General features: G+C 55.3%; 2 protein-coding genes across 3 annotated transcripts; both read right to left on the bottom strand.

Moving 5' to 3' along the window:
• Nucleotides 1-4,505: 4,505 nt before the first annotated feature.
• Nucleotides 4,506-12,224, bottom strand: CHEK1 (checkpoint kinase 1). Its single transcript, XM_052786294.1, has 12 exons — nt 12,103-12,224; nt 10,929-11,152; nt 10,760-10,824; nt 10,602-10,671; nt 10,322-10,510; nt 9,237-9,341; nt 9,067-9,162; nt 8,880-8,988; nt 8,273-8,450; nt 7,204-7,335; nt 7,006-7,107; nt 4,506-4,767 (listed from the first exon to the last, which is right to left on the bottom strand). Exons 1-12 carry the CDS (start codon nt 12,165-12,167, stop codon nt 4,672-4,674), a joined length of 1,431 nt encoding a protein of 476 aa, XP_052642254.1. The 5' UTR covers nt 12,168-12,224; the 3' UTR covers nt 4,506-4,671.
• A 320-nt stretch (nt 12,225-12,544) lies between these two features.
• STT3A (STT3 oligosaccharyltransferase complex catalytic subunit A) lies at nt 12,545-22,369 on the bottom strand. 2 transcript variants are annotated; one of them, XM_052786295.1, is made up of 19 exons: nt 22,259-22,369; nt 20,638-20,725; nt 20,319-20,444; nt 19,959-20,019; nt 19,170-19,291; nt 18,757-18,902; nt 18,381-18,471; nt 17,542-17,648; nt 17,016-17,180; nt 16,283-16,463; nt 15,594-15,749; nt 15,291-15,382; nt 14,444-14,599; nt 14,142-14,330; nt 13,950-14,066; nt 13,766-13,868; nt 13,179-13,367; nt 12,945-13,060; nt 12,545-12,857 (listed from the first exon to the last, which is right to left on the bottom strand). In XM_052786295.1, exons 3-19 carry the CDS (start codon nt 20,404-20,406, stop codon nt 12,819-12,821), a joined length of 2,118 nt encoding a protein of 705 aa, XP_052642255.1. In that variant the 5' UTR covers nt 20,407-20,444; nt 20,638-20,725; nt 22,259-22,369; the 3' UTR covers nt 12,545-12,818. The 2 variants fall into 2 exon arrangements, with proteins under 2 accessions (XP_052642255.1, XP_052642256.1); XM_052786296.1 differs by lacking the exon at nt 20,638-20,725 and having other exon boundaries at nt 22,259-22,321.
• Between the last annotated feature and the right edge of the window lie 526 nt (nt 22,370-22,895).

The raw sequence follows: 22,895 nt of genomic DNA on the forward strand, positions 1-22,895 counted from the left end.
CCCTGCCCCGATGCTCAGCTTCCTCCATGCCTGGGGATTGCAAAGCAGCAGAAGGGTTTTTTTTTGGGGGGGGGTGGTGGTGTGCTTTGGGTATTTTTAGGGTGTTTTGGGTTTTTTTAGGGCGTTGTGGGTTTTTCAGGGTCTGCTCTCCACGGTGAGAGCAGCGCTTTCTCCCCACCCTGCCCAAGAATGTTTCTGCTGATATTAAACCCGACCCGGAGGCATTTCGAAGGAGCCGACTTCCTCGCCAAAAAAATGACCTCAGCCTGCCTAGTTTGGAGCTTTTTTTTACCTTTTTAAAACATTTTTCTCCCTCTCCTGCCTACTGGGTGAGAGGCACCATGGGGCCTCTCACCTGTGGCCCTGGCATCACCACCGGGCTGCATCCGTGGTGCCAATTCCCCAATTTTGGGGCATATTTGCAGATTTTAACCTGCAAATTCTGTTTTTAACCTGCAAATTCCAGATTTTCCCCTGTAAAACCCCTCCCTGCCACTGGCAGGAGGATCCAGGGGCAAAACCCCACCTTGCACCACCCTCCTGGCACTCAACGACCTGCAAAACTCATGTCCCCAATGAAATAAGAGGGGAAAAAGCCCAAACAAAAAGCCAACATTGCCTGCGATGTTTTCTGGAAGGGGTTTTTGCAGGAGTTTCCTTAATAGACTCCTCTGCATTTTTGCTTTTATGAACGTGGCAGCCTTCCCGAGGCTGCTGCGATCGTTTTGTGAGAGCTAAAACATCTCCCGAGTCAAAAATCCAGCCCCTCCAGCACCTCCACAGTGTGAAACGCTGAGGAGAAAGGAGGGAGATGCCGATTTAGAAAGGGAAATGCTGGATTTGGGTGTTTTCAGATGGAATTGCTCCAGCTTTAGTTTTTTTTTCTTAAATGAATATTTGCTGTCCTGGAGACACCAAGCTGATGGGGGGCGGTTCAGAAAATAGAAACGCTTCTGCAAGAAGCCAACTTGTTGGATTGCCAGTCCCCAAAAGGCTGATGCTAGCGGGAAAATTCCAGATTTGCCCCTAAAAACCAGATGGGGAAATGTTTCTGCCATTTTTCTCTACTCAAAGTGGTGCATCGCCATCCTGGAGCTGCATCTGCATTCCACAGCTGCACCCCGCAGCCTGCATCTGTGTCTTGCACCCTGCGCCACACTTCTTGCATCGTGGAGCTGCACCCTGCTTTTTCATCCTCCATCTGCATCCTGCACCTGCACCCCAAGCCCTGCATCTGCGTCCTGCATCTCCATCCCACCTCCTGCATCCCGCATCCGCACCCCCATCCCGCTGCCGGGACCCCAAGAGCACTAACAAGCCCCCACGATCCACGGGACCCCCACCCCACCCAGGGACCCTATATAAGCTCAGCCCAGGGTCCTTGCTGGGACACACTGGGCTGTGAACCCTATAGACGCATCCTGGCCGCGCCTCATCCCCATCATCCCCCCCAACCACAGGACAAAAGCTTAATTGCAATTAAATTAACTTGCGAGGCCGGATTGGCCCCTTCCAGCTCCCTCCCGGTCCCATCCAGGTGTTTCTCCAGAGCAGGTGTGATACGGGAGAGCGGAGTTCCCAAACCAGCCTGCGCAGGGGGGAGCGGGGAGGTTTCCCCATCCGCGGGGGCTCCGTTCCCCTCCCTGAATTGCCGCCCCAGCACATCTGGCGGGCAGATGTGGCCACGCGGCCGGGCTCTGCCTCCCAGATGGGGGACGAGCAGCGAAATCCTTGTATGGGATTCAAAAGCTGTAATTTTTCCTTGGAAATCTGCATTTCCCGGCTTGTGGCACACACTCCCCATCTCTAGGGGTGTCGCAAGATCCCTGTGCACGGCCAGGCCTGCGCCGTGATGCTCCGGGGCTGGACCATCCCTTATCCTGCACCTCCATCCCATACCTGCACCCTAAATCCCGCTTCTGCATCCTAAATCCTGCCTCTGTTCTTTCATCTCGTGCTGTGTCCTGCACCCAAAATCCTGCTTCTGCAGCTCCTCGCCTGTGTCCTGCATCCGTGTCCTCTGGGACACTGCATCCACATCCTAAATCCTCTATCCCACATCCGCATCCTGAATCCTCCATACTGCTTCCGCATCCCAAATCCCACTTCTGCATCCCCTACCCTCTGTTCTGCATCCGTGTCCCACATCCTTTATCTAGGACCGTGTCAGCAGCCTAAATCCTCCCTCCCACACCCTGTGTCTGCATCCTAAATCCTGCATCCGCTTCCTAAATCCTGTGGTTTTTTCCTAAATCCTGTATCTTCATCCAGAATCCTGCATCCTGTGTCCCGAATGCAGCTGCAGCCTAAATCCTGCTTCTGCAGCCCCTCTCCTGTCCCCTGCATCTGCACCCTAAACGCTCCATCCCACATCCTGCATCTACATCCGAAATCCTGTCCCCCATCTGCATCCTGAATCCTGCATCTACATCCTAAATCCCAAATTCTACATCCTAAATCCTGTCCCACATCTGCATCCTGAATCCTAAATCCTGTCCCATATCTGCATCCCAAGTCCTCCATCCCACATCCTCCATCTACATCCCAAATCCCCCATCGTCGCATCCCGCATCCCACGCCCAGGATGCTGTGAGGAGGCCGAGGGACGGCAAAATAACCCGCGCCCGCCAGAGCACCATGAATTTGTGATGAGTCTGGGGGGGGCAGGGGGGAGAAGCTGTCCCCCACCCGGCTCGCCCGCCCGCGCCAGCGATAATGTTGGTTTAAGGCATTTTCCATGCTCCGGTGCCTCTCTGAGAGCGCCTTGTCCCCAGCGGGGCCGTACAATGGGCGCTTTCAGGGACCCAGCTCCTTGCAGCCCCCTTTTTTACCCAGAGAGATTTTAAAATAAACCTTTTATCCCCCTAGAATTTCCCCCCTCAAACCCCAAAAGAGGAAAAGAATTCCCCCTCCAGAGAAAAAAAACCAAACCAAACCAACCCCCCCAACAACCAAACCCTAAAAATTGGGGTTGAAAATAATTCCTGTGCGATAATCAAGCCTGGTTAACGTGAGACCAAGGCGGAGTGCGAGCGGTGCACAGCCTTTGCTGAAGCATCCCAGAAGGGAAATGTGCCCTGTGACACCCCCCCCCCCCCAATAATCTATTTACAGCAGGTAATAGGTGAAAAAAGAATTTGTTGCTAAAGGGGAGGCTTTCCCCTCACAGCCTGCAAAGGTGAGACCCACTCATGCAACAAGTTGTGTCCAGCCTTGCACCGCCCCCCGCAAAAACCTTAATTCCCAAGGCATTCCCAAAGCTTTTTTTTTTTTTCCTTTAGAAATATAAATTCCTGGGGGGAGTGAACCAGAAAACCCTGTATTCAGCCTAATTATCCTCCCCAGCCGCAATCTGTGATCTCCAGGACAATTAAAAGTGCTTAATCCTGGTTGAAAAGCAAACAAGGTCGGAGGCGGCGTCTTCCTGCTTCCCCCTCACCCGCTGCCGGGGTCTCGCTCCCCGGCTGCAATATAAATATGCAATTAAAAAATCGCCGCTAATTGCTTCGCTGAAGGGGGGTTTCCACCGGAAAAAAAAAAAAAAAAAAAAAGCCAGGGAAAGGGATATTAAAAAACTCAAAAAAAAAAAACCAAAACAGGGAAAAACAAGTAAAAAGAGCGTTTTCTACCCCAATAATTAAAAAGGCTGATGCAGCTTTGGGGAGAAATTGCAGAGATGTCTCAGGGTTTGCACCCTGGGGTGGGCTTTTGGGGGGGGATGCTCTTTTTTGGGGGGGGAAGGGGTTAATCCCCATCTCTCCTCTCGCTCCAGTGCTAACAACCCCTGGCAGCTCTTGGCTCGTTAGCCCTTCCAAAAAGCAATTAGAGAGGTTGGAAAATGAGGGCAGCTGCTACCCTAAGACAGGGCAGGAAGGCAGGGGGGGTGGCGGCAGGGCCAGCCCCTAAACCTTGCCAGGGTGTAACAGGCTGGTTTAGGGCTGCGCGGCTTGGCAGAGATCCTGAGGTGGGATTTACGCTGGCTGAGCAATGCTGTGCCATCAGTAGGTTTCAGTGTGAACGACGTCAGTAGATTGCAGAGTGAACAAGCCCCTCACTTGTTGAGATCCTCCCCCCACCCCCCAAAATAAGCTGTATTGCATTCAAAACACCCCCCAAAATATGGAACAAAATGGGTTGTATCGCACCGATGCACAGCAGCTCCCGCATCCCCGGGGAGGATTTTTGGCCGCAAATCTCAGGGTTTGGGGCAAAACGCTGCTGCAGGTTGGGGGGCTGGGCTGGGCTGAATGGGGTTATTTGGTGTAACGAGGCAAAATGGTGCCAGCACCCCTTTTTGGGGTGAAAATAAGCTGGGGGAGGGGGGGAAATTGATTCCTAATTGCTATTTTTTAATTGCTGGGTTGTGGAGCACCCCAGGGCCCCCAGTTTGCATCGGGCCCCCCTGCCCCCAGCACCCTGGCTGCACCCATCAGGCCAGCCCAGCACCCTCCGTTGGCAGCAGCAGGATGGGACACGTTGCAACCTCCCCCTTGCAGCAAGCGGCATCGCTTCGTCCCCCCCCAGCACTTTATTGAACCTTTAAAATCTGAAGTGCACGGCTGGTCGCCTTCACGGCTTTCGGGTGCTGCCGTGGGAGCCCTGCCAGGAGGAAGAGGAGGAAGAGGAGAAGGAGGAGGAAGAGGAGGAGGAGGCAGGTGGGGTGCAGGGGGCTCAGGTGGCGGGCAGCCAGACTTTCTGGGTGCTGACGATGTCGCTGAGCTTGCCCTTGATTTTCAGGAAATGTCTCTTGAACTCCAGGCCGTCGCCCTGTGCGGGGAGAGGCGGGCGGTTGCATTGATTTGCACCCACCTTGCATCACGTTGCAGCACCTCAAACCCACCCTGCACCGCTTTCCACCACCGTGCACCGCTTTCCGCCACCTTGCATGGCTTTCCGCCACCTTGCACCCACCTTGCATCGCTTTCCACCACCTTGCACCCACCTTGCATCGCTTTCCACCACCTCGCACCCACCTTGCATTGCTTTCCACCACCTCGCACCCACCTTGCATTGCTTTCCACCACCTTGCACTGCTTTGCAGCACCTTGTATCGCTTTCCACCAGCTTGCACCCACCTTGCATCGCTTTCCACCACCTTGCACCCACCTTGCATCGCTTTCCACCACCTCGCACCCACCTTGCATTGCTTTCCCACCACCTTGCACTGCTTTGCAGCACCTTGCATCACTTTCCACCACCTTGCACCGCTTTCCTTGCATCACTTTCCACCACCTTGCACCCACCTTGCATCGCTTTGCAGCACCTTGCACCCACCTTGCATCCCTTTGCAGCACCTTGCACCCACCCTGCACCACTTTCCACCACCTTGCACCATTTTCCGCCACCTTGCACCCACCTTGCATCACTTCCTACCACCTTGCGCCCACCTTGCATCACTTTCCACCACCTTGCACACACCTTGCATCACCTTCCACCACCTTGTATCACTTTCCACCACCTTGCACCCACCTTGCATCACCTTCCACCACCTTGGACCGCTTTCCACCACCTTGCACCCACCTTGCATCGCTTTCCACCACCTTGCATCCACCTTGCATCGCCTTCCATCACCTTGCACCGCTTTCCACCACCTTGCACCCACCTTGCATCGCCTTCCACCACCTTGCACCCACCTTGCATCGCCTTCCACCACCTTGCACCCACCTTGCATCCACCTTGCATCGCCTTCCACCACCTTGCATCGCCTTCCACCACCTTGCACCCACCTTGCATCGCCTTCCACCACTTTGCACCCACCTTGCATCGCCTTCCACCACCTTGCACCCACCTTGCATCGCTTTCCACCACCTTGCACCCACCTTGCATCGCCTTCCACCACCTTGCACCCACCTTGCATCGCCTTCCACCACCTTGCACCCACCTTGCATCGCTTCCCACCACCTTGCACCCACCTTGCATCGCTTCCCACCACCTTGCACCCACCTTGCATCGCTTCCCACCACCTTGCACCCACCTTGCATCGCTTCCCACCACCTTGCACCCACCTTGCATCGCTTTCCACCACCTTGCACCCACCTTGCATCGCTTTCCACCACCTTGCACCCACCTTGCATCGCTTTCCACCACCTTGCACCGACCTTGCATCGCTTTCCACCACCTTGCACCCACCTTGCATCACCTTCCACCACCTTGCACCCACCTTGCTTCACCTTGCATCCACCTTGCATCGCTTTCCACCACCTTGCACCCACCTTGTATCACCTTCTACCACCTTGCACCGCTTTCCACCACCTTGCACCCACCCTGTATCACCTTGCACCCACCTTGCATCGCTTTCCACCACCTTGCACCCACCTTGCATCGCCTTCCACCACCTTGCACCCACCTTGCATCGCTTTCCACCACCTTGCACCCACCTTGCATCGCCTTCCACCACCTTGCACCCACCTTGCATCGCTTCCCACCACCTTGCACCCACCCTGCATCGCTTTCCACCACCTTGCACCCACCTTGCATCGCTTTCCACCACCTTGCACCCACCTTGCATTGCTTTCCACCACCTTGCACCCACCTTGCATCGCTTTCCACCACCTTGCACCCACCTTGCATCACCCTCCATCACCTTGCACTGCTTTCCACCACCTTGCACCCACCTTGCATCACCTTCCACCGCTTTCCACCACCTTGCACCCACCGTGCACTGCCTTGCAGTCTTGCACCCACCTAGCATTGCCTTGCACCACCATGTACTGCCTTGCACTCCCTGTGCACTGCCTTGCACCCATTTTGCATCTCCTTGCACCCATTGCACACCCATCAGGTTCTGCCTTGCACCCACCCGATGCTGCCTTGCCTCACCTTGCACCGACCTTGCACCCACCGGGCACTGCCCTGCACCCATCTTGCATCACCTTGCACCCATCCTTGCATGCTCCTGCATCACCTTCCATGGTCTTGCAGCACCTTGCACCCAACCTGGCACAGCCTCGCACCCACCTTGCGTGGTCTCGTGAGATCGTGCACCCACCCTGACCCCCCGCTCACCTTGGAGAGACGAAAGTCCACCAAAATCTTGCTCTCCATCTCCACCAGGTTCACCTTGAAGATGAGTTTGTTGTTCCTCCTGTCCGTGGTCGAGATGGTGACCTGCAAAAGGGCAGCAAAGGGGGGATCCCCCAAATTATTTGCAGCTACAACAGCATGGTGGGGTCCCACCCCCCGATTTTGCACCCCAATCCCTACCTGGTTCGTGCAGCTTTTCTTCCAGCCGTACCCCATCTTCTCACAGACCTCTTTCAGGGCGCGGTACGAGCCATCGGCATCCAGTTTGGTGAAGAAGCGCGTCATCCGCTTCACCAGCCGCTGCCACGGGCTCTGCCGGCCCCCAAAACCGGTTGCAAAGGTTACAAATCCCGCAAAGTTGCAGCCGCAGCTCTGCAACTCCCCCCCCCCCCCGCCTTAAGAGGATAAACGTTGCAAAGCTGCACCCCCTGATGGTAAATGCTGTGAGTTGCAGCCCCCAGACAGCAAAGTTGCATCGAAATATTGTAAAGTTGCACCCCAAATATTATAAATACTGCAAAGCAGCATCCCCAAGACTGCAAAGTTTCTCCCTAATATTATACATATTGCAAAGTTGCTTCTTAATCTTACACGTAATGCAAAGTTGCACCCCAAATATTATAAATAGTGACAAGTTGGACCCTGATATTGTAAACCAGATGCAAATCTGCATCCCAAATACTGCAGAGTTGCACCCCGATATTGTAAATGCTGCAAAGTTGCACCCCAAACATTGCAAAGTTGCATCCTGGTAGTAAAAATACTGCAAAGTTGCACCACGAAGTTGCACCCTGAGCTGATAAACATTGCAAAGCCACATCCCCGATATTGCAAAGTTGCATCCTGCTATTATAAACACTGCAAAGCTGCACCATAAACATTACTAAGTTGCACCCTGATACTAAAGTTATTGCAAAGTTGCACCGCAAATGCTGCAAACTTGCACCCTGAGGTGATAAATATTGCAAAGCCGCATCCCCAATATCGCAAAGTTGCATCCCAAATACTGCAAAGTTGCACCTCACACGTTGCAAGGCTGCATCCCGAGACGATAAACCTTGCAAACGAGACGATAAACCTTGCAAAGCTGCATCCCGAGACGATAAACCATTGCAAAGCCGCACCCCCCCAGCATCGCAAAGTCGCATCCCGATATTATAAACACTGCAGACTTGCACCCCAAATACCACAAAGCTGCACCCCGATACGAGAAAACCTGCGGAGCTGCACCCCCAATACCGCGCAGCACCTGGGAGGAGCCCGGGGTGCCGAGGAGCTGGCTGTTGACCAGCATGTGGTCGGGGCAGGCGGGCTGGGAGAAGCTGATGCCCTGCACGAGTTTGTCGATGCTGGCCGCCCCGCTCTCCCAGAGCGTCCCGCCGGTGCCGGGCTCCGGTTGTGACGTGGAGTAGCTCGCTTTCTCCTCGCTGCAGTGCAAGGGGAGATGGGACGTTAGGGATGCCGGCGCAAAGGAGAGATTGTGAGGATGGGGAACGGGGAGATATTCGAGCATGGGAATTGCACCGCTTTGAGATTTTGCAGGATTTTGTATGATCGTGCGTACGCAAGCAGGGTAAACGCAGGCTTGCGCGTGGTTTCCCCCAAACCACCTCCCGGCGAAAACACAGGGAAGGCCCTGCAACGTGCAAAGAATTGCAAAGCACAAAACCTTGTAGGGTGCAAAGCCCTGCAACCTGCAAAGCCCTGCAGCGTGGAAACACGCGGGAAAGCTCCTGCTTGCACGGGCGCAACGAACCCCAGCAGCACAAACAGCAGCGAGGCGACTTGCATCACCCAAGCGTGCGCTTGCAAGCGGGAGCACGCGGAGGGGCATGCAAAAAGAACCGGAGGCTCACCCGAGCATGCTCTTCACCGGCGAGAAGTCCATATCGGATCGGACGTGCTTGGAGAAGCCACCGGGGGAGTCGGCGACCCCCCCCGAGGACACGCGAGCCCGCTTGACGCCTGCAAAGGGACAAGACACCCAGTAACCCCCCCCCCCCAAATCTGGGGGGACGAGCACGTTCCCCGGCGGCCCCTTACCCTTTTTGAGGGGTTTGCTGTACCACCGGTCCTTCTTGATGTCAGGGATGGTGATCCTCGCCGTCGGGCTCTCCGTCAGGATCTTGTGCAGCAAAGCTGGGGGAGATGGGGGGGCGGGAAATGGCGACTGCCGGCGTGGCATCGGGTGCCGCCGGGTGCCGGTTGCTTACCTAAGGGTGCCGAATCAATCTTCTTCCAAGGTGGGAGGTAGGTTTTTCTCTCCTTCCAGTCGCTGTATTCCTGGCAGCTATCGCTGGGCTGGTCCCAGGGCAGTTCTGCCGGAAGGGAAAACCCGCTGCGTTATTGCACCGGGGCAGAGGGAGAACGGAAAGGGGAAAATGCAGCCAAGGAGGCAGCACAGCAAGATTTGCACAGAGAGTTTTTGCAAGGGGGGGTGGTAATAAAGACCAGTCCTGGGTGGTTTTTAAAAGGGGGCAACGTGCAAAGGTGCACAGCGTGCGAAGGCGTCGCGATGTGTAAATCCCCATGGCGTGCAAAGCCTTGCAGCGTGCAAACACCCTGCAGCCCGCAAAGCCCCGTGGCATGCAAACACTCTGCAGTTTGCAAATGCCCCACGGCGCGCAAAAGCATCGCAATGTGCAAAAGCCCCGTGGCATGCAAAACCCTGCAACGTGCAGACAACCCTGTGGCGTGCCCCAGCACACAGCAGCACCGACTACGCCGCCACGGTGATTTTCTGTGCCAGGCGCCTCTGCTCTGAACCAGGCGCTGCATCTCATGTATTGCCCCCATGCATTCCATACCTCCCTAAGCATTTCACATCCCCCCCCCGACATCTCATACATTCCCGTTCTGCATTTTACGTCCCCCTATGCCTTCCATACATCCCCCTTAAGTATTTCATACACCCCTGCTATGCACATCATATGTCCCTCTACATCCCCCTTATATGCACCTCATACATCCCCCCTATGTATTTCACACATCCCTCCCCCATGCATTCCATACATCCCCCTTCCGCATCTCATACGCGCATCTCGCGCATCCCTCCACGCACCTCGCGTGGGCCCCTTCCTCATCTCCTACATCCCTCTGCGCACTCCAGGCGCCTCCCCCTATGCATTCCATACGTACACCCCCCGTGCATTTCGTATACACCCCCTCTGCACCCCCTACCCGCCTAAACGCCCTTCACGCACCCCCCCCCCATTTCACGTATATCCCTTGAGCGTCTTGTACATCCCCCCCACCTTATGCATTCCATAGGTCCCCCTCTACATTGCAGGCGGCCCACCTCCAGCCAGCATGGCGGTCAGCACCACGCCGCAAGCCCAGACGTCGACGGGCTCAGCCCTGAATTCGGGGCGCCGCAGCAGCTCGGGGGCCACGTAGGGCAGGGTGCCGCACATCTTGTTGAGCAGCCGCTCCCGGCCGTTGTGCTTAAAGACGGTGGCCAAGCCAAAATCGGAGATTTTCAGGTTATCTAGGTCCAAATTCAAATGCAAAATTCAAACTCGAAATTCAAAATTCAAATTAAATGGGGGCCAGAGAGGGAATGCGCCGCCTCCCCCCACCTCGCTCATCCAGCAGCAGGTTCTCCGGCTTCAGGTCACGGTGGGTGATGCCGATGCTGTGCAGATAGACCTGGGGATGGAGAGAAGGCTCAGTGCCACGCGGGGATCGTCGCCGGCATCGTGGGGATCGCCGCTGGCATCACCGCTGCCGCGCTCACCACGCCGGCAATCAGCTGCTGGAAGAAACGCTGCGCCTCCGGCTCCGGCATCCCGATATCCGGCTCTGCATGAGGGGAAGAAGGGGAAGAGTAATTCTCAACCGTTTAGGGATTAATTTTTTAAAGCACCGTTTTATATAAAACAAAAGGTATTTTTAAGCGGGCGTACCGATGCGGTCGAAGAGCTCGCCGCCGCTGCAGTACTCCAGGAAGAGGTATTGCGTGGCACCTTCCCGCCTGTGCCCGTAAAATTTGACGACGTTCTCATGGTTGAGCATCTTGTTGATGCAGATTTCCTTCTTGATGTTCTCCGGGCAGTCGGCCGCTCGCTTCATGTCCACGATTTTCACGGCCACGGCTTCCTCGGTGCGGCGGTTGACGGCCAGCTGCACCCTGGGGCGGGCGGGGGGTCAGCGGGGTGCCCAGCGGGCACAAAATGGGCACGAAATGCTGCCACGGGAGACAGGCAGCAGGCAGAGGGCAGGCAGGCAACGCAGGCACGGGCGGTGTGGAACGGTCGTGCGATGGGCACGCAGCGGGTGTGCAGCGGGTGCACACTGGGTGTGCAATGGGCACGCAGCGGGCACACAAGGGGCAGGCAACAGCCAAGCAGCGGGCATACGCAGGGCATGCAGTAGCCATGCAGTGGGCAAGTGATGGCCAAGCAGTGAGCAAGCAGTGGCCACGTAAGGGGCATGCAATGGCCAAGCAATGAGCAAGCAGTGGCCACGTAAGGGGCATGCAATGGCCAAGCAATGAGCAAGCAGTGGCCACGTAAGGGGCAGTCAATGGCCAAACAGTAGCCATGTAAGGGGCATGCAATGGCCAAGCAGTAGCCACGTAGGGTGCACGCAATGGCCAAGCAATAAGCAAGCAGTCGCCATGTAAGGGGCACTCAATGGCCAAGCAGCAGGCAAGCAGCAGGCACACAATAGCCAAGCAGTGAGCAAGCAGGGGGCAAGCAGTGGCCACGTAAGGGGCATTCAATGGCCAAGCAGCAGGCAAGCAGTGGGCACACAAGGGGCATGCCATGGCCAAGCAGTGAGCAAACAGCGGGCGCACACAGGGCATACAGTGGGCAAGTAATGGCCAAGCAGTGAGCAAACAGGGGGCACGCAGTGGCCACGTAAGGGGCATGCAATGGCCGAGCAGCGGGCACGCAAGGGGCACGCAACAGCCAAGCAGTGGGCAAGTGATGGCCAAGCAGCGGGCAAGCAGCAGGCACACGCAGGGCAAGCAGTGGGCAGACAACGGGCTTGGGGGGGGGGGGGGGGTGGTGTGTGTGTGCAAGGAGCGTGCAAAGGACCCCCCCCCTCCCCTCCCCCGGCCCCCCCGGCACTCACTCCCCGTAGGCGCCTTCTCCCAGCGTCTGCACCAGGTCCCAGTCCTCCACGAAGGGAACCGCCATCCCTGGGCCCGGCCCCGCTCCCGCCACACCGCCCTTTCCCGCCGGCGCCACCGCGCCCCGCCCCGCCCCTGCGCACGCAGGGCGCCTGCGTCCCTCCCCCTCCCACCCAGCCCCGCCCCCGGACGCCTGGGTCCCTCCCCCCCCCCCGCCCCGTCCCCACCCCCAGGCTAGATTTTTACCCCAATTGATTAAAAGCAGCAAAACCGCCCCTAAAATGCACCCCCCCACCCCCCCCGGGCTCTGGCAGGGGATAAAGAAAAAAAAAAACAAACCAAAACAACAAACCAACCCAAAACCCAGCAGAATTGGGGGAAAAAGAACCACCAAACCCCACCAAAATCACTTTTTGTTGTTGTTTTTTAATTATTATTATTTGTAATTCCCCGTTAATCAACCCCCCCCTGTTAAAGCCGTTATTTCTGATTTGGCGACTGCTCCATGTGTATATAAAAATCACTCCCCGGCAGGCAGGGACAGGCAGGGACGGGCAGGGACGTCCCACTGCTGCCTGCACTTACAAACAGTATAAAACAAAAAATAGCCCCCCCAAAAAAACCCCAACCCCAAACAACCAAAAAAACCCCAAATATTTCTGCTTCACAGGCAAAGGCTGGGTCAGTGCAGTGTGCGGCGCGGCCAGCAGCAGCTCCTCTACGTTCTCGACAAGCCACGGTTATCCAAATCTTTCACCTGGGCAGTAAAAAAAGGCTCAGTTAGGCGAAATGTAACGTTTTTTTTCCCAGATCTGGGGGCTTTGGGCTCGGTTTGGGGCCATACCTTGTATATTCGGACCAGCCAGTGCTCTGTGGTGTACGCCTCCTCCAGCACGTCCAGCTCAAAGTCCTTGTTGCCAATTTCGGCGTTCCTCACCCGATCGTAGCCTGGTGGTCGCTCTGGGAGAGGGCAAAGTACAGGCAGCATTGCCGCATCGTGCCCCGAAGATGGTGGGGGCACGGTGGGGCACCCCGAAAGTGGTGTCATTCCCCGGGGGGGGTGGTTTTGGGGACTTACTGGCCTCGGTGTAGACCTGGCCAAAGCGGTAGTAGCACATCTTGTACATGAGGCAGTTGAGCAGCACCGGGGAGCCCTCGCGGTCGACCCGAAACTCCCCCGTGGGAGTGTAGTAGTCGTGCTCCTTGATGTGGCGCCCCGTGTCTGTGCTACCCCCGATCCGCACCATCCACAGGAACTTGTTGATATCTGAAAGGTGGAGAGCAGAGAGTTGGGGGGCAAAGAGCGAGGAGTCGAGTTGAGTTGTGAAAGAACGAGGAGTTGAGCTGAGTTGAGGGGCCAAGAGCAAGGAGTTGAGTGGCAAAAGAATGACGAGTTGAGGCAAAAGAACAAAGACTTGAGTTGATTTGGGGCAAAAGAACAAGGACCTGAGTTGAGTTGGGGGGCCAAGAGCAAGGGGTTGAGCTGAGGTGGGGGAGGGCAAAAAAAGGTACGTGCAGCTTCCAGAGAGGAGCATTTTGGTACAGTTTCCACTTTGCGGGTTCAACTGAAAGCGGGACTTTGCTCCTCTGAAGAGCTGTTTTGGAGAAGCCCGTGCCACCAGTGCCCCACGGATGGGTTTGACCCAGCTCAGAGCGAGATCTTACCATCAGATGAATACCCAGTGAGGCCTCCGAAGATTACCAGCACGTAGCTGACGTCCAGCTCCCTCATGATCTCGTAGGCTTTCTCCTCCGTCGATGCCATCGCCTGGAGCAGACACAGCGTCAGTCACGCCACGTGGCTGCCTCAGAAAGGCAGGGCAAGGCAGCGGGCAAGGGAAGGACCTACCTGACCAACGCGGGAGATGTGCGTGTTGTTCCAGGTGTTGTTGTCCACCAGGATGGTCCGGTTGGCCATGGCGGTTATCTGATACCCGTAGTCCCACCAGGACATCACCTTCGCGTCCTGCACCCAAACACGACGTGCCGTCAGCGCCTTGGTGGACGTTGGGTTCCCACTGCCCAAATTACCCCCGTTTACCTCTGGCGTGTTGTGACGTAGCCAGTAATAAGCTTCTCTGAAGTCATCAAAGATGATCCTGCTGCCGTCCCCACCCCGGGCAGAGAGCACGATGGAGGGGGAGGAGTACGCCTCGCTGGTCACCCAGGTGGAATGGAAGGTGTAGGTGATCAGGAAGAAAGCCATGACCAGGATCATGCCACTAGCAACCTGGGGGAACAGATCGGGGTTAACGCTGGAGGGAAGAGGCCGTCAGCCTCCCGCACTCATCCCCACCAGGACGAGGTGCCTTCTCGCCCTTCCCCAGCCAGCCCAACACTCACTTCATTTTTGATGGGGTAGGTGGAGTCTTGCTGCTTTTTGCTCTTCTTGTCTGGCCGGCTGATATCCAAGTTCTTCATGTAGGTGGACAACACCTGAGAAACGCCGATGCCGGACAGGATGCACATCACCGGGGCCAGCACCAGCATAAGACGCACCTATGGGCAACAGCAGAACGGTCAGCGCCTGTCGGAGAAGAAGTCCAGGCAGAAATCTGAGAGAAGAGGGAAATTAAATGCCATCCCTAATTCAGCAGAAACATCAGCCTCGAGATAAACCCATAGCTGATACTTTTTTTTAGTGGGTGCAGACCGGGAGCTGCCACCATCTCAGATGCCCCTGAGGGAAGTTCTCTGAAGACCTCAAAATTGGCCAAGGCGCAGAAGTGACCTCAATTTAACACCCTTGGGCAATCTTAGGTGGAGCCAAGAATTAGTAGATGCATCTGCACCAGAGATCGACCCGCATTTAGGGCTCGGCATGCTGGAGCGAGAGTGGAAACAGGTTCATAAGCAGCCGTTTGTCGTCAGTCCCTGCTTGGATACCTGGAGAATTTGTTTGGGTTTGCAACCCAGCTATGGGAGACCAGGAACAGAGACCCAGCGGTGGATAGCGGTGGCCGTAAGGAAGCGAGTAACACCAAAGCCGGTAAGTTTTGCAACGTCACATTCCCTCACTGCATGGAGGGGCGAATAAACGAGTTTTAAGGAAGGGAGAAAAGCCTCATGACCATTGCAGCCGGCTCAGGGTGGAAGAGCCATCATCAACAAGTTCAGAAAAATAAATTCAATCAGCTCTGTTAAGACCATTTTGTCATCCTGCTTGCGCCCGGCAGGCAGCAGCCCTCACCATCACAGCAGAGAAGTACATGCTGGTCACGCCGTACATGATGATAAAAATGCGGGCGTCCGAGAGGTTACTGAAGCAGTAATACAGACCGACTGCCGAGAGGAAAGAGAAACGGGTCAGGTTCACCTTAGCAATCTGTTGCCCGAAATAAAAAACAGCCAGCAGAGGCACGTAGCACTCCATGGCAGACTTGGCACCACGAGGAGAGGGGAGGCTGCGGTCACGGCCGGCAGAATAAAACCCTTCCGGTGTTGTATGGTGATTTAATAAACCGGGCTCTGACAACACTTGTGCTGGGTTCACCTGGGAACATGAAAACGAGAAGCTGCAGGTCAAAGTAGTAGGAGGACCAAGTGGTGGGCTGGTGCTCAGAGACGGAGGCAATGATGGGGATGTTGTTCTTTGCATAGGAAGGATCCAGCAGGGAGTAGAAACGTCCCGTCCACGGGGAGATTTTCCCTAGGAAAGAGGAGAAAAAAAATCATATTCCGTTCCAGCAGAGAGTAACCAGCAATACCAACAGGTTCTCTCACAAGGGAAGCACGTGCAAGGCTGAATGAGCAATCCTGGACCTCACTTAACATCTCTATTACTCAAAACTGTTGTTTTAGAAAGGAAATGCAGTGCAATTTTACCCTAAAAAGACTTCTCCCCCGCCCGATCTACATTTTTAGCATCTCTTTGGTACTACAGATCAACATGCAGTTTCTGAAGCACCAGCTCAGTGTCCCCAGCATGCGCTGAGTCAAAGCGGGTTTCTCTCTGCGCCTCGCATCACCTGGAGCCCAGATCTTAGAGATGCTTCTTAAATAGTTTCCTGCTAACGCACAAATTAGCCCCCCCCGCCCTTAGAGTGGGGCTCGCAAGCACTGAAACTGCAGTGCGGGCAACAATGCAGAATTAGGATTGACAAATTATGTGCTCTTCAAAGCAATGAAAGGAGGCAAAGCTGACGGTGAAATGCGCTCATCACCGCCACCAGCTTGGGCTACCTGTCAGCATCAGCACGGCCCCGATGGTGAGAAGGACGAAGCCAACCAGGGAAATGACACTCCTGAAGAGGATTTCAAATTGCTGCGGGTTCAGCTTGCTCCGAAGGTAGTCTACAAAGGCGTGGATCTGACACAACCCGAAGACTCCAAGGGCAGCCATGTGCTCCGAGGAAAGGACAGGCTGCAAGCAGGGGAGAGCGCGATCAGATACGGAGGAGAACAAGAGCCATGTTGCACCTGGTATTGGCTTTTTTTTACAAATAGCTTCTCAGCAAAATCGCTGCCAAAGTCACAGGAAACTGTCCCCTCCCCGTGGACGGCACAGGTGCCATGGGTCACTTTCTTACATCGGCTTCGGTTCCCAGATAGCAGTCCACATGGAAAATTATAGCGATTCTCTCGACAACGTGAGCTAAGCGAGCGTTTTTCCTGCTATACCAAGACGCACGCTGGCATGAGCTTTTCCTTCACCAAAACCAGAAATATTTTTCGTGAAAGGCAACTGGTGCCATGAAGGTTGTTAGCAGCTTTGAAAGTCATCCAGCACCTCCAAAAGCTCATCTTGCCAAAGGTCACAATGGATCAGCGTAATGGGAGCTAGACCTAGAAGCCAGCACCCACTTATAATGTCAATGGCGAAGGCAAGAAGAGAAACCAGGTGCCAACTCGCTGTTGTTCCGCTACAACCCACGAAATGACCATCCTCAAGTCTGCAAATCATCCTGGTCCCCACCTGGAAGCCAACAAAGGAGATCTGCATCGAGAGGATGGTTCCCAAGCAGTAGACGGTGCAATAGGCTACATAGATCCTGTGGGAGAAGCGTCCGGTCAGCATCAGCACAAGAACGTGCAAGGGGATGAGGTTAATCAGAAAGACGTAGCCACCCCACGAGGAGACCTGCCAAGAGAGGAAAAAAAAACAAAAACCCCCCAAGTTCCAGGACTGAACAGGTTGCACAGCAGAGGTCAAAATGCAGCAGGTTTGATTTTCCTGCGAGCATGCGCAGGATCTTCACCCGGCAGCAACGCCAGCTGAGATCTGCTCTCTCTAAGGGCATCCTCAAGAGTCACAGCTGCCAGAGGCCCAGATTTTTCCATGCTATTAATAAAACCTCGCACAAAAACCCCGCTAGTTTTGGCAAGCGGAAATAAATGAAGAGAGTATCCATTCCATTTTCACGCCAAGTATTTTTGGTCACCGTATCCAGAGCGGTCCTTGGAGTCAGAAACACCTCGGTGCTGGGAGAAGGAACACTTACCATGTAGAAATAGGCAAGAGCACACATTGCCGCCCAATAGATGGAGCCGGTTTTGACAGCTTTGATCCACATGTAATAAGTTAACAGCATGCAGAATATGGCGATACCTAGGTGGGAAGACACGGAAAGGTCAAAGCAAGCTCACATCAGCCCTGAAACGTTAATATAATCTCTGGGGTGCATCAGAGCACTCAATTGCATTAAAAATATATACATAAATGCTTTTGCTGCTCCGTCAGAAGATGGAACAGCACCTCATACAAAGAGCCAGGCCTGGGAAAAGGGTTTCTCATATCTGACTTCTAGATTGAAACACTGTGATGTTTGTGTCTTACTGTAGATAACAGCTCACGTGGCTTCTTCTAGCCACATCAGCTAGCCTTTCTGGACACAGCGACTCCTTACATGGCCCCCAAAAGCCCAGCTACGGGAGAGGAACCTAGATCCTCTTCTGCCCTAGGCATCGAAAACGAGACTGCTGCCTTTGCCAGTTCCAAAGTCACTGCTGGAACGGAGATAAAAGCACAGGGGAGCTGTGCAGCAGCTCCGATCCCGAGCAGAGTTTGTGGAAGTGGCAAAACCCTTTTTTATTTGCAAACAAGGACGCTTGGGGAATGGGGTGTGCTCGCTGCTGGAGTTGGGAAACACTCCCTCTTCCCAACTGCGTAGGCGAGAACAACCACGGATCTCTGAGCGGTTGGGTCAGTAAACCACAGGGACCTGGCGGGGCTCGCTGGGAAAGGACAGTGCCTCTATCATGCCCTGCAGCATCTTTACCATTATTTTCCAGAACCCAACAGTTGTTAAAGGTTCCCCTGCTCCAAGAGTCACAAACTCACCTTCGTTATCGTAGGAGCCGGCAACAGATCGAGAGATGTACCCGGGCACAACTGCAATCATGGCAGCAGCAAGAAGTCCTGCCCCTGCATCCTGGGAAAAAAACCCCACAGCCCAAGGGTGGAAAAAGCCATCAGTTTTTAGGGCTTTTGTTACCATGCCATACTGTGCACAGATATGGTCGAAGGAATAAAAATTGAGTGTTGAAATGAAATTTTAAAACAGCTCTCCCATTTCCCAGAGGTTCTGGGTTTTGGCCAGCGTGGCGGTCACCTCCAAACCTCCAATACAGCTGCGAGCTGCCTTTCCAAAAGGCACGCAGCCCGTGCTCCTCCGTAAAGCAAAAGCCTCCAAGGTACGCCCCGATTGTCCCCCTACCTTGAGCTCTTTGGTGAGGTGGTAAGTCACTATGGTGGTGAAAGAGGAGAAGAGGGGAGCCAGGAACACACAGACATTTCGGATGTCGATGGTGATGTGGAAGAAGTGCAGCACGTGGTAAATTGCTGCCGACGTGATCATCAGGCCTGAGGGACAGGAACGACACTGTTACCAGGCCACTCTTGGTCTGCTCGCAGCACTGGGGGTCGTTAGCTTGCAATTAACAGCAGGGCAGCCGAAAGCCTCGCCAGGAAGGAGCTGCTGCCCAAGATGTCTTGACAAAGGGCATCCCCTGAGCTCCCCACCTCTCCCAGCTGGCACTCATGGCTCTGCTCCATGCACGCTACCCGCCCCTCTCCCGATCTTCCCTTGAGTGAGGTGTGTTTCGGCTCAGCAGAAGACCGACAGCATACCTGGATAAATGGTCCCACCGATAATCCTGCCCAAGGGGTACCAGGCTCGGTCGTCAAACCAGTTGTGGAACTTATAGAAGCCCTCCTCCGCCAGAAAGCGGGTTGTGCGGTAGTTAAAATACCTGTAACAGCGACAAGCACTAAGCATCTCTGCATCTGGATATAGAGATATTGACGGCTCACTGCTCCTCGGGTCACAAGCGTAGTCCTTAACAAGTGTTCAGGAAATGAGGCAGCTTTTGACAGGCAGTTAAGCACCAAATCACATGCCCGTTTGGATACCCTTCTCTGACATCTAGGGGTAAGAGACTGCTGTAAGGGCTGACCGCACATTTTCCACGCAGAGCGAATTAGTCCAATTTCCCTGGAGCGCTGCAAACCTCAGCTGCAAAGGTTCAGCCCTCCTCTGACAGGGTTTAAAAGCGGGTTTGCAAAGGTAACATTCTCCCTTGCACCTGATTTAATCAACAACAAGCCTGGGATGCGGACACAAGGTGTACTAGGAGCCCTCTCTCCTGCTGTGCCCTGCTCAGCCAGAGAATAACCACATCCCAGCAGAAAAGCAGTGGCAGACAATTGCTTATATCCAGGCTGCAGGAAGAGTCCTGGGAACCAAGAAGTGAATTTTGGGCCTAGGAGAGGAAAAAACAGCTGTACTGAAACCTGCCCTCCAAATCCCTCATCCTCAGTGGGGGATTAATTTGATCCCCGCATACACCACCACATTCCGCATTCTCCAGAAGAGGAGAAACCCAGGAGGCCCCCATAAAATGAGAAAACAACACTTACGGGTCAAATTCATGGATGACACTTTCAAATCTTAAGACAGAAAAAAGCCTTGTGGAGAAAGCTGCAAACACAGGAAAAGGCCAGAGTGAATCTACAGCACTCACCGAGCCAGAGTTTTATTAGGTTTATCATCTACTTTGACTGATTAAAATTGTTTCTGTCTCAAACTGGCCACTGGGAAGATAGAAAAAGATGTGTTTTTCAAAGGAACAGATATGGAAGGAATAACAGCATTCACTTAAGAGAGATGAGAGCTTCACAACCTAGGGAAGAAGGAACAGAGGTGGCTCCATCCCGGGGTCCCCCTTTGAGGGCACTAGCAGCTATCCGCAAGGCCAGCGCAGCAGGATGCAGACTTACACAGCACAGCTGCCATCGACAAGATGAGGAGCTTGAGCAGAGTATCTTGCTTCTCGTAGGACAGCCGGAGAAACCCTAACTTGGTCATTTTCACATCAAAGGCAGAGACTGAGGACACTTGAACACCTGAAAACAAACAGGGAAGACGATCAAAGAGTGAGCCAGCTCGCAGCCCCAGAACATCTCTAAATGTTTCATGACGTAGGACCTTAAATACCCCACTCCTGCCCAAGGAGGCTGTGTCCACCCTTTACGCCGGCCAGATGCTTTCGCTGATCCACGTCTCCCTTCCCCAAATCCCCTTGCCTCCCACCCACACCTGATCAGTTGCCCCAAGTCTCGGCTGAGGTTTTTCCTTCTTTTACAGAGACCAGAACTTCTTCAAGGCAGGGGACGCCTCTGTTTCTCTGTGTACAGACCAAAACCCAAGTGTAAGCTTTCAGCAAAACCACCAAGTTTTCCCTGGCTGGTCTCTGGAGTTTAACCACCACCTGTAAGCGATGCATGTAAAAATAATCCGCGGAGAATGCAAGAAATTGGTGCTGTTTTCTCCCATACAGGAGGTCCGAACAGCTCCTGGCCGCTCCCACTTTGAATTATTTACATTAAACATATACATCCCAGTGCTTTACTAATGCAGACCAGCACAGTAAATCAGGTTTGCTTACACTGGACAACTTGGTTGTTTAATTCAACCTCCCTGGGTGGAGGAAGAGCCAGCGAAATCCTGGTACTAGACACCAATGAAGTGAAACTGTGGCCAGAGAGTAATGCCTTTCTGCTCTTGAAAACGCTCCGATTTCTTTAAAATACTTCTTTACCCAATCAATCCTGAAAAAAATCTCCCACCACTCACTGCAGGTTAAGTCCCAGAACTGTTGGATAAATCCTCAGTTCATGCACGTCTCTGAGCTACAACACTGGGGAGAGCAGATTTGGACAGGCTGAGATTTAAAAATAAAGTACAAACCAGGCCTGAGAAAAATCTTTCTGTGACCTAGAAGCGATTCCGACTTGCACACATTCATCACTAATTAATACAGAAACAACCCCGTGTTGTAATTATTTCCTGGTTGCCCTGGGGATAATAAGAAACAGCTAATAGCGATAGAACGCAAATGCCTCCTGGGCACGAGTGGCTCTGCCAGTGGGGTACCACCTGTATCCCGATTTCCACAGCTCCGGTAGATGACTCACGAGGTGTGGGGGGACCCTTCGCCACCCAGTAACGCCACAGCTACTGCGGGAACCAGCAGCCCCCGGCCAGTCCCCGGATACCGGGGTGGGAAGGAGGAAAAGCTGTCCCTGAGCTACGGACTACGGCCCCACTCTTGCCACCAGCCCCTCCGAGCTTCTCTGTGTCCTGCAAGACACCGTGCACCCCACACCCTGTGCTGCACCCCACCTCCCTGCGCACCCCATCCCTCCACCACCCCTGCCCCCCCCAACCCCTAGGCACCCCACAGGGCCACATCCCACAGGCTCCAGCCCCTGACAACCAGCAGTGCCTCTCCCCACACGCCTGGGCACCCCACAGCATCGCCCACCCCGAACCCCATCGTCCTACAGACATGGGCAACCCCACAGCCCCCTCACCCCCCCCAGGCCTGGGCACCCCACAAGGCCCAGGCACCCCATAACCCCACAGTCCCCTCGCCCCCCAGGCCTGGGCACCCTACAGGTCCTCACCCACAGGCCTGAGCACCCCACAGGCCCTCACCCACAGGCCTGGGCAGCCTACAAGGCCCTCACCCACAGGCCCTCACACCCCACAGCCCCCTCACCCCCCAGGCCTGGGCACCCCACAAGGCGCGGACACCCCGTAACCCCACCGGCCGCCACCCCACGGGCCCGAGGACCCCGCAGTCCCCCGCCCCACGGGCCCGGGCACCCCTCGGCACACGGGCAGCCGCCCACCAGCCCGGGACCGCAGCCCTCACCCGGGCGCCGCGCTCGGCCCCCGCCGCCCCGGCCATCCGCCCCGCGCAGCCGCCCTCTCCCGCTTCGCCCCTCCCGCTCACCATTGGTCCTCACCGACGCCACTCTAGAGGAGGCGGCGCTCATTGGCCGCGACGCCTCGCCCTCACCGAGGGCGGGGCGGGACGCGCTGCGTACGACCCCTCCCGATTGGCGGAAGGCGGGGCGGGCGGAGTTGGCGGCGAAAGAGCCGTGACGTGTCCCCCAGGGCTTGGGGAGCCGGCGGGGCGGGGCGAAGAGGATCACGTGGGACGGATGCGGAGCGGGCTGTCCCCGCCACGTGGGTGGCGCGCCACGTGGGCGCCGCCCAGGGGAAGGCGGCAGCGGCGGAGGGTTCGGGATGGGGTTGGGGATGGTGGGGGGGGGTCCCGGTCCCGGGGGCGTGGAGGGGTCACCGACCGCGCTCCGCCGGCATGAACCCGCCGAGGGGACACCCCCCCCGCCCCCTGCCCAGCTCAGAGACAGGGGCAGGCGCAGGAGGGCTGCAAATCGTGATTTCTCCGTTTAATGTTTTCAGTGTGAAAATACTAAAGTTGATAAACCGCGTGTCCCGTCCCGTCGTAACCCCCCCACCCCAAAAAAAAACCACCCCAAACCCCA

Source organism: Harpia harpyja, chromosome 4, assembly GCF_026419915.1.
Source record: "Harpia harpyja isolate bHarHar1 chromosome 4, bHarHar1 primary haplotype, whole genome shotgun sequence".
In the NCBI taxonomy this organism is placed as follows: Eukaryota; Metazoa; Chordata; class Aves; order Accipitriformes; family Accipitridae; genus Harpia; species Harpia harpyja.